Source organism: Hirundo rustica, chromosome 27, assembly GCF_015227805.2.
Source record: "Hirundo rustica isolate bHirRus1 chromosome 27, bHirRus1.pri.v3, whole genome shotgun sequence".
Classification (NCBI taxonomy): domain Eukaryota; kingdom Metazoa; phylum Chordata; class Aves; order Passeriformes; family Hirundinidae; genus Hirundo; species Hirundo rustica.
The window spans coordinates 3646977-3656510 of NC_053476.1; the positions used below are offsets into that span (position 1 = coordinate 3646977).

The window sequence follows — 9534 nt, forward strand, 5'->3', positions numbered from 1 at the left end:
GCACGGCAGACGAAGCGCAGGCAGCGGGCGGGGGGCAGCCGGGGGGCACAGGCGAAGCTGCGGGGGTCGGGGGGGCCGGTGCCCGGTGCCCGGCGCCAGCTAACTGGTGCCCAGCGGGAAGGTGGGCGAGTGGCGCTCGGTGCCGATGGGGCGCGAGGGCACCTCGGCGAAGCCGACGTGTCGCCGCTCTGGGGACAGGAACGGGGCGTCAGCGCCGGGCGCGGTGGCACCGGGGACAGCGGGGACGGGGGGGGGGGGGGGGGGGGGTGACACCCCACGTACCCCCGGTGCCACTGTCCTGCTCCTGCCCCGGCTCCTCCTCGTCACCCTCCGCTCCCTCGGGGTCCTCGGGGATCTCTGACACCGTCAGCGACTTCAGGTCCTCCTCGCGCTCGTCGATGCCGCCGGCGAAGGAAACTTTCTGCCCGCCTGAGGGGACCAGCACGGCGGCCCCGGGGAGCCACAGCGTGAAGTGGCCCCGCTGAGGGGCAGGGGGGACGCGGCCCCGAGCCCTGGTGCCCACCCGGCATCCCCAGCTGCGTCCTCTCGTTGTCCCCTGTTGTGTCCCCATCATCCCCATCCTTCTGCCATCGCTGTCCTGCTGTCCCAGTCCTGCTACCCCCATATCCTTGTCCCCCTCCATCCCTCCACCATGCTGTCCCCGTCCTCTTGCCACCCCTGTCACCTCCACCACCATGTCTGTCCTCCTGCCACCCCTCTGCCATCCCCCTTCCTCAGACTGTCCCCACCTCCTGGCAGTCCCCATCCTTCTGCCATCCCTGTCCCTCCGTCACCCTCATCCCCATCTGTCCCCAGCCCACCCTCCTGCCGTCCCTGTCCCCATCCCTGTCCCTATCCCATCCCTGTCCCCATCCCCATCCCGATCCCCGTCCCCATCCCATCCCCATCCCATCCCCGTCCCCATCCCCATCCCCATCCCCATCCCCATCCCATCCCCATCCCGTCCCCATCCCGTCCCCATCCCATCCCCATCCCCATCCCCATCCCCATCCCATCCCCATCCCCGTCCCCATCCCATCCCGTCCCCATCTCCATCCCCGTTCCCATCCCCATCCCCATCCCGTCCCCATCCCCATCCCGTCCCCATCCCCATCCCATCCCCATCCCGTCCCCATCCCCATCCCCATCCCCATCCCGTCCCCATCCCCATCCCCATCCCCATCCCCATCCCATCCCCATCCCCATCCCCATCCCATCCCCGTCCCCATCCCCGTCCCCATCCCATCCCCATCCCGTCCCCATCCCGTCCCCATCCCATCCCCATCCCATCCCCATCCCGTCCCCATCCCCGTCCCCATCCCGTCCCCATCCCGTCCCCATCCCCATCCCGTCCCCATCCCCATCCCGTCCCCATCCCCATCCCGTCCCCATCCCGTCCCCATCCCGTCCCCATCCCGTTACCTTTCCGCTTGTGCGCCTTCAGCCCGGCGGGGAAGTAGCTGCGCTCGGCTCTGCCCTGGCTCCCCGGGGCTGCCCGGGCGGGGGTGGATGAGGCCGGGGCACGGCGAGGCACGCGCGGCACCGGGGCACCGGGCACAGCCGCGTCACACAGCGGCCGGGGGTACGGCTGGCGTCACCCGGCCCCGCGGGGCACGGGGACACGGCCCGGCGGGCGAGGGGACAGCAGGGACAGGGACAGGGACAGGGACAGCAGGGACAGGGACGGGGACAGGGACAGCAGGGACAGGGACAGCAGGGACAGGGACAGGGACAGCAGGGACAGGGACGGGGACAGGGACAGGGACAGGGACGGGGACAGGGACAGCAGGGACAGGGCAGGGACGGGGACAGGGACAGCAGGGACTGGGACGGGGACAGGGACAGGGACAGGGACAGCAGGGACAGGGACAGCAGGGACAGGGACAGCAGGGACAGGGACAGGGGACAGCAGGGACAGGGACAACAGGGACAGGGACAGGGACAGCAGGGACAGGGACAACAGGGACAGGGACAGGGACAGGGACAGGGACAGGGACAGGGACAGCAGGGACAGGGACAGCAGGGACAGGGACAGGGACAGCAGGGACAGGGACAACAGGGACAGGGACAGGGACAGCAGGGACAGGGACAACAGGGACAGGGACAGGGACAGGGACAGGGACAGGGACAGGGACAGCAGGGACAGGGACAGGGACAGGGACAGGGACAGGGACAGGGACGGGGACAGGGACAGGGACAGGGACAGGGACAGCAGGGACAGGGATGGGGACAGGGACAGGGACAGCAGGGACAGGGACAGCAGGGACATGGACGGGGACGGGGACAGGCAGCACCGGCACAGTCCGTGTCCCAACCCCGGCACACGCCGCATCCCCGCGGGTTACAGAGGATGAAGACCCCCGTCCCCGCTCCTGCAGCCCCGTCCGCATCTCCCTGTGTCCCCCAGGCTCCAGCAATCCTATCCCCGTGTTCTCTGGGCTCCAGAAGCTCTGTCCCCTCGGTCCCCACGCCCCCTGGGCTCCGGCTTGTCGCTGTGTCCCCGCGTCCCCTTGTGTCCCGGGCTCTGCCAGTCCCCTGTCCCCACGCCCCGGACTCCAGCAGCCTCATCCTCACAATCCCCACACCCTCTGCGCTCCAGAACCCCCCTCCCCCATGTCCCTGTGTCCCCCAGGCTCTGGCATCCATGTCCCCTGGGCTCCTGCAGCCCCATCCCCGCGTCCCCCGTCCCCCTCACCAGACTCGAGGGCACTGTCGGGGTCGCAGCCGTCATCGGGCTCCCCGTCGGAGCTGTCCCCCCCGCCCATGCCGCTCTCCAGGTGGGACTGCACAATGCGCTGCACGGCTGGGGAGACGCCGATGTCAGCGGGCGCTGGGAGCACTGGGAGCACTGGGAGCACTGGGAGCACTGGGAGCACTGGGAGCAGCGGGGTGACCCCCCAGCGGCCCCCGTGCCTCAGTTCCCCCCGCGGGCGGTACCTTTGAGCGAGGGCGGGGTGTAGGCACACGGGTTGGTCCTCTTTGGTTTGAGCAGGCAGCCCTCGCCCGACGAGCGCTGTGGGGGGAGCATCGGGGGGGGGGTGGAGGGGCCTGGTGTCCCCAAGAGACCCCCCTGGCCCCCCAAGGCTGACACCCGCCCCATCCCCAGCAATGAGGGCCCTGCTAAAGGAATGTGGCACTGGGGGCACGGTGTTGGGGACACCACGATGGCACCGTGCCATGGAGGTCCTGCCTTGGGCACCCTGAGGTGGGGACCTTGCATTGGGGATGGGGCATTGGGGACACCGTCCTGAGGACCCCTCCATGTTGGGGGACCCCCATTTAAGGGGGCACAGCCATGAGGATGTGGCATTGGGGTCCCCACGACCTTGGGACGTGGTTTTGGGGTGCCCCTGAGGGTGACCCTGTTTTGGAGACCCCGTGTTTGGGACCCCACGATGGGGATGCCCTCCATGGGGATGTGGCACTGGGGACACTGCACTGGGGACACTGGGGGGGGTGTGACCCCGCCACGGTCACGCGCTGGTTTGCACCGTGCCAAAACAGCCAGGTTTGGCCTGGCTCGGCTCCATGTCCCCATCCCGCGTCCCCGGCGCTGGCGCCGTGTGCCCGTGCCGGGAAGGAGCCGATAAGCCCCGGGCACCGGGGCTGGGCCCCAATAACCGCCCCCGGGGGACATGGGACAGGGGAGCAGGGCTGAGTCGGGGGTCCCGGCCCCCACTCACCTGGTAGGGCAGGTTCTCGTCCTCTGTGTCAGCGGCGCCGGGGTGAGAAAGGTGAGCGGGACACCGGCAGCCAGCGGAGCCGGGCAGGGCCCTGCCCACCCTCGGACCCCCCTCCAGGGGTTACCCTGCCCACCCTCGAACCCTACTCCAGGGGTTACCCTGCCCACCCTCGGACCCCCTCCAGGGGTTACCCTGCCCACCCTCGGACCCCCCTCCAGGAGTTACCCTGCCCACCTTTGGACCCCCCTCCAGGAGTTACCCTGCCCACCCTCGGACCCCCCTCCAGGGGTTACCCTGCCCACCCTCGGACCCCCTCCAGGGGTTACCCTGCCCACCCTCGGACCCCCCCCCAGGGGTTACCCTGCCCGCGGGGACCCGCGTCCCTTCCCTGCCACCCCCTCCTTATTTGACACCCCGTCCCCTCCCTGCCACCGTCTCCCTTCCCAGACATCCCATTCCACAGGTGACATCCCACCGCCCACCGCGTCCCCTCCCGGCCACCACCTCCCCTGCCCCGCGTCCCGCCCGCACCCCGCTCACCTGGGGAGGAGTGTTCGGAGAGCTGGAAGAGCATGGCCGGCGTGGGCCTCCGCCGGCGGATCTGGGGCACAGCGGGGTGTCACGGGCTGGGGACTCCCCGGGTCCCCTGTCCCCTGCCCTGCGCCCCAGGGACACGTGTCTGCACGTGTGTGAGCGTGTGTGCGCCTGTGGGTGCAGGGCCACGAACCCACCCGGCACGGGGTCCCCGCGGTGTCCCCAGTGCGTCCCAGTCCCGTCAGAGCCCCACACCAGCTCCTCCGGGGGGGCTCTGGGCCCGGCGTGTGCTGGGGATGTCCCCTCGGATCAGGGACAACCGCTGGGGGTGGCAGCACCGACTCCCAGCGTGTCCCGTCCCCTCCATCCCCATCCCATCCCATCCCAGCCCATCCCATCCCATCCCATCCCTGTCCTCATCCTGTGCCCTCTGTCTCATTCCTTCCCTGCTCTGCTGTGCCTGTCCTGTCCCTGTCCCTGTCCCTGTCCCTGTCCCTGTCCCTGTCCCTGTCCCTGTCCCTGTCCCACTGGCACAACTCTCCGCAGCTCCCACGGGGACCTTGGGGCTCTCTCGTCCTGTCCCCGTCTCTCCGCCATCCCGTCCCCTTCTGTGTCACCCACGCGGTCCCGTCCGGTCTGTCCCTCCCTTGCCATGTCCTGCACACTCCGGTCCCCCTTGTCCCGCTCTGCCGGTCCCATCCTCTTCCTCCTGTCCCCTCTGTCCCTTCCGATCTCCTCCCGGTCCATCCCCTCCCTCCCTCTGTCCCCTCCCACCTCCCCCTTGTCCCATCCCATCTGTCCCAACGCATCCCCCCCGGTCCCCTCTGTCCCTTCCATCCCTTGCCTTGTCCCCTCTGTCCCCTCCGATCCCCCTTGTCCTGCTCTCCCGGTCCCATCCCGTCCCTCCTGTCCCCTCCGATGCCCCTTGTCCTGCTCTCCCGGTCCCATCCCGTCCCTCCTGTCCCCTCCGATCCCCCTTGTCCTGCTCTCCCGGTCCCATCCCGTCCCTCCTCTCCCCTCCGATCCCCCTTGTCCTGCTCTCTCGGTCCCATCCCGTCCGTCCTGTCCCCTCCGATCCCCCCTGTCCCATCCCCTCCCTCCTGTCCCACTCTGTCCCCCTCTCCTCCCCACCGTCCCCGTCCTTCCCCGCCTCCCCTCCAGCACCCCGGGGCTCTCCCGTGCCCCGCTCCCGTCCCACTCGGTCATTCCGGGGCTCCCTCCTCGCCCCGAGGTCACCGGCAGCGCTTTGCCCTGGGGGAGAGGAGGGACCCCGGGGTGGCCCCGCTCCGGCTCCCGGCTCCCGGCTCCCCGCTCCCCGATCCCCCCCTCACCATCTCCACGGCGCGGGGGTCCAGGTTGCTGGGGGGGGCCGGCACGGAGAACTGGATCTTCTTGCGCTCCTTGGGGTCCATGGCCTTGGCCGGGAGTCACCGGAGCCGGGGGAGTCTCTGGCACCGGTACCGAGCGGAGTTCGGTGGCACCCGGGGCTCGGTACGGCGAGGAATGAGAGTGGCGGGAGGTGGGGAAGGCAGAGCCGGTGAGGAGGAGGAGGAGGAGGAGGAAGGAGAGGGAGGGAGGACACGTCTTCCTACCAGGCGCTGAATTATTCATCCCCCCCCTCCCCGGGCAGGGGGGCTGAGGCCGCGGTAATGAGTCCTTGGGGAGCCCCACGGGGGGTTCAGCCAACCTGTGGGGGTCCTTAACCCCTTCCCTGCCACGGGGAACCCGGCCTGCGGCGGCCGGTCGCCTTGGGACAGGGACGGGTGGCTCCACGTGTGTCCCTGTCCCTTATACCTGAGTGTCCCCAGAGGTGCTGGGGGGACAGGGGACAGGGGGACAGGGGACAGGGGGACAGCCGCTCCCACCCCTGTGCGGGCAGCAGCAAAATTCTCCCCACCCGGCCGCTCAGTGCCACACGGGCCACGGACACCGCACCGGGGACATGTACAGGGGACATCCCTGGGGACATGGGACTCCCGAATCGTCCCATTTCCTGTGCTCTGGGGGTCCCCCCAGCCCGGCTGCAGCCCCCCGGATGCCGGGGGTGAGGGGGCTGTGTCTTCGCCCAGGGCTGTGCCCACCTGCTCCGACTCTCCCCCAGCTTTTGGAGATTTTCCCCACAGAAAATCCCACGGGACACAAAACGTTCCCCCTGGGGAAGAGGGGGGCTCAAACCCCCAGGGCAGCGCTCGGCCCCAGAGCCGCACATTCCAGGCAGGGAGCGGGGGACACCGAGGGCACCTCTCCCGGCCCCACCGAAGGGGCACAACCGGGTGGTCCCATGCCGGGGGACAGCGGGGTCGCCAGCAGCCGGAGCAGCGGCTCGTCCCCTCCCGGGATGTCCCGGGGCGGTGTCGATGGAAGCCGCCCCTGAGCAGGAACGAGGAAGGGAGAGCTGGGAACTGGCTCCGTCCCCCGGATCTCCCGGTGCTGCTCCAACGGCTGCGGGTGGCCGTGGGCCAGCAGCCGCCGCTCCAGCAAAATATTTACCCGAGTGGCACCGAGCCATGGACCAGCCTCCCGCCCGCCCGGCACCACGCGGCAAAGCTCGGCAAAACACGGCTCTGCGTGGCAAATCTCGGCTCTGGGTGGCAAATCTCGGCTCTGGTTGGCAAAGCCCAGCTCTTGGTGACAAAGTCCAGCTCTGGGTGACAAATCTCGGCTCTGCGTGACAAAACCTGACTCTGGGTGACAAAACCTGGCTCTGGGTGACGAAAGCTGGCTCTGGGTGACAAGCTTGTCCCTGTGACACAGCGCAGTGACCACCCGGGTGGGGGCAAATCAGGCACAGGTGCCAGCAGAGCCCAGCGCCTTCATGGCGACCAGAATCAGGTGACAAGGCGAGGGCGTCCCTCGGTCACCTTGCGTCCCCGCGCCGGGCTCTGAGCACCGTCCCCATCCCGGGACCGGGAGTCGTTATGGCAACAGGTTCCCGGGCTCCATCCCGCTGCCGTTCCCGCTTCTCCCACCCACGAAGCCGCCGTGTGAGGGGGTGGCCGGGCCCCGTCCCCTCCCCGCGCTGCGGCAGCGCCAGCAGCACCCGCAGCCCCCCGGGATCGGCACGCACCGCCCGCGCCCGCGCCCACGCAGCGTCACCCGCGGGTGGCACCCGCAGCTTGGCACGGGGAGAGAGGGGGGGAGCGCCCGCACCCACCGGGCCCGGAACGCGGGGGCACCTTCCAGGCGCACGTGTGGCACACACGGCCCCGCTCGTCGCCGGGACGGCGCCGTGGGCACCCCGTGCGGTGCCCGTCCCCGTGTACCCGTGCCCGTGCCCGTGCCGCGGTGCCGCGGGGGCTGCAGGCTCCGCGCAGCAGCGGATCCTCCCGCGGAGAGAGTAAAAATAGCAGCAGGTTGAGGGAAGAAGAGCTCGCATCCTCCCCCCGCCCCCCGAACCCCCGCCGGCAGCGGGCACCGGCGAGGAGCCGGAGCCTGCGCCCACCGCGGAGCCGTGGGGAACGGAGGTGGAGCGGTGTCACCGGGGGCAGAGGGCGTGGGGGGTGGACGGTGGTGGGGACAAGGTGGGGACAGAGCTGGGGACAGAGCGGCGTGGTGGTGGGGAGCGTCAGGGAAGGAGCGGCGTGGGGACGGGGTGGCACGGGGACAGGGTGGAGCATGGTGGGGACAGGGTGGGCTGGGGATGGAACATCGTGGGGACAGGGTGGGCTGGGGATGGAACATCGTGGGGACAGGGTGGAGCACCACGGGGACAGGATGGAGCACCATGGGGACAGGGTGGGCTGGGGATGGAGCACCGCGCCCAGCAGGGACCCATGGAGACAAAGCGCCCCAGGGGTGCCCCAGGGGTGCAGCATGGTGGGTACAAGGTCCCGTGAGGATGAAGTGCCCCAGGGATGGAGCGTGGTGGGACACGGTGTGCTGGGGATGGAGCTTGGTGGGGACAGGGCGGGCTGGGGTTGGAGCACCATGACCAGCAGAGACCCATGGGGACGAAGTGCCCCAGGGATGGAGCGTGGTGGGGACAGAGTTCCATGAGGACGAAGTGTCCCAGGGGTGCCCCAGGGATGGAGCATGGTGGGACACGGTGTTCTGGGGATGGAGCGTGCTGGGGACAAGGTCCCACGAGGATGAAGTGTCCCAGGGGTGCCCCAGGGATGGAGCGTGGTGGGACACGGTGTTCTGGGGATGGAGCGTGGTGGGGACAGGGTTCCATGAGGACGAAGTGTCCCAGGGGTGCCCCAGGGATGGAGCATGGTGGGACACGGTGTTCTGGGGATGGAGCATGGTGGGGACAGGGTCCCACGAGGACGAAGCGTCCCAGGGGTGCCCCAGGGATGGAGCATGGTGGGACACGGTGTTCTGGGGATGGAGCATGGTGGGACAGGGTGTTCTGGGGATGGAGCATGGTGGGACAGGGTGTTCTGGGGATGGAGCGTGGTGGGGACAGGGTCCCCCGAGGACGAAGCGTCCCAGGGGTGCAGCACGGTGGGGACAGCGTTGCGGTGACGGGGTGCATCAGGGACGCAGCATTGTGGGGACAGGGTGCCGCGGGGACAGCACCTCCCTGGGACAGGGACAGGGCCTTGCGGGGACAAACGCACCGGTCCAAGGGTGAGTGTCGGGGGGGCGGGGCCTGTGCACCGAGGGGCGTGGCCACAGGATGGGCGGGGGTCCGTGCCGGGACCCCCCCTCCCAGCCCCTCACCCCGCTGTTCCCCCCCGGGACCCCCGCCCGGCCCTGCGGGGGTGTCCCTCCCCCCGCTCCGGGGTGTCCCCTCCCAGCTCCCCCTGGGCTGAGCCCCCCGGGACCCCCCGCACCCCAAGAGCCCCCGTGGGTGCAGCCGCCCCCCCCAGGAGCTGCAGCGGGGGCGGCGGGTGGGGCGCGGTGCTCCCTTGGGTGCAGAGGTGTGGGAACACGCGTGGGAGCAGAGCACGCGTGGGAGCCCGAGGGGGCGGTGGGAGAAGGGGGGGAGGGCGCAGGGGGCTTAACCCCTTCGTTGCTGGAAACCCCCCCCCCCAGAGATCACCCTGGGGGGCTGCAGAGGGGAAGGGGGACCTGGGAGGGTCCTTCCCTAAATGGGGCTCCATGGGGGGGGCTGGCGAAGGGGCACCCACTGCCCTCCTCGGGCACACCGGGCTGCGCTGGGGGGTGCGGCGGGGAAACTGAGGCACTGAGCAGCGCTGGCATGAATGGGGGGGCTGCACCCCTATAAACCCACCGCCATCGGGGGGGGGGGGGCTCCAATCCCACGTCTTTAACAGGATGTGGGGTGGTCTGCAACCCCCTATGAGGGGGCTCCAGGCCCCGGCACGAGGAGGGGCTGTGTCCCTGTGCTCCCCCCAGGGTGGGGCGTTGT

At 70.2% G+C, this 9534-nt stretch overlaps 1 protein-coding gene across 1 annotated transcript; it reads right to left on the reverse strand.

Moving 5' to 3' along the window:
- Positions 1 to 73: 73 nt before the first annotated feature.
- PPP1R1B (protein phosphatase 1 regulatory inhibitor subunit 1B) lies at positions 74 to 5957 on the reverse strand. The gene is made up of 8 exons (XM_040087133.2): positions 5549 to 5957; positions 4224 to 4284; positions 3684 to 3706; positions 2938 to 3013; positions 2696 to 2803; positions 1423 to 1491; positions 283 to 429; positions 74 to 188 (listed from the first exon to the last, which is right to left on the reverse strand). The coding sequence occupies exons 1-8, from the start codon at positions 5627 to 5629 to the stop codon at positions 100 to 102; spliced, it is 654 nt and encodes a 217-aa protein (XP_039943067.1). The 5' UTR covers positions 5630 to 5957; the 3' UTR covers positions 74 to 99.
- Positions 5958 to 9534: the final 3577 nt, after the last annotated feature.

Coding starts and splice junctions, on each gene's coding strand:
- PPP1R1B (XM_040087133.2), bottom strand. CDS start 5,629: ATGGACCCCAAGGAGCGCAAGAAGATCCAGTTCTCCGTGCCGGCCCCC. Junction 3,014..3,683: donor ACGAGAACCTGCCCTACCAG/GTGAGTGGGGGC, acceptor CTCCCCCCACAG/CGCTCGTCGGGCGAGGGCTG. Junction 430..1,422: donor GAAGGCGCACAAGCGGAAAG/GTAACGGGATGG, acceptor TGGTCCCCTCAG/GCGGGCAGAAAGTTTCCTTC.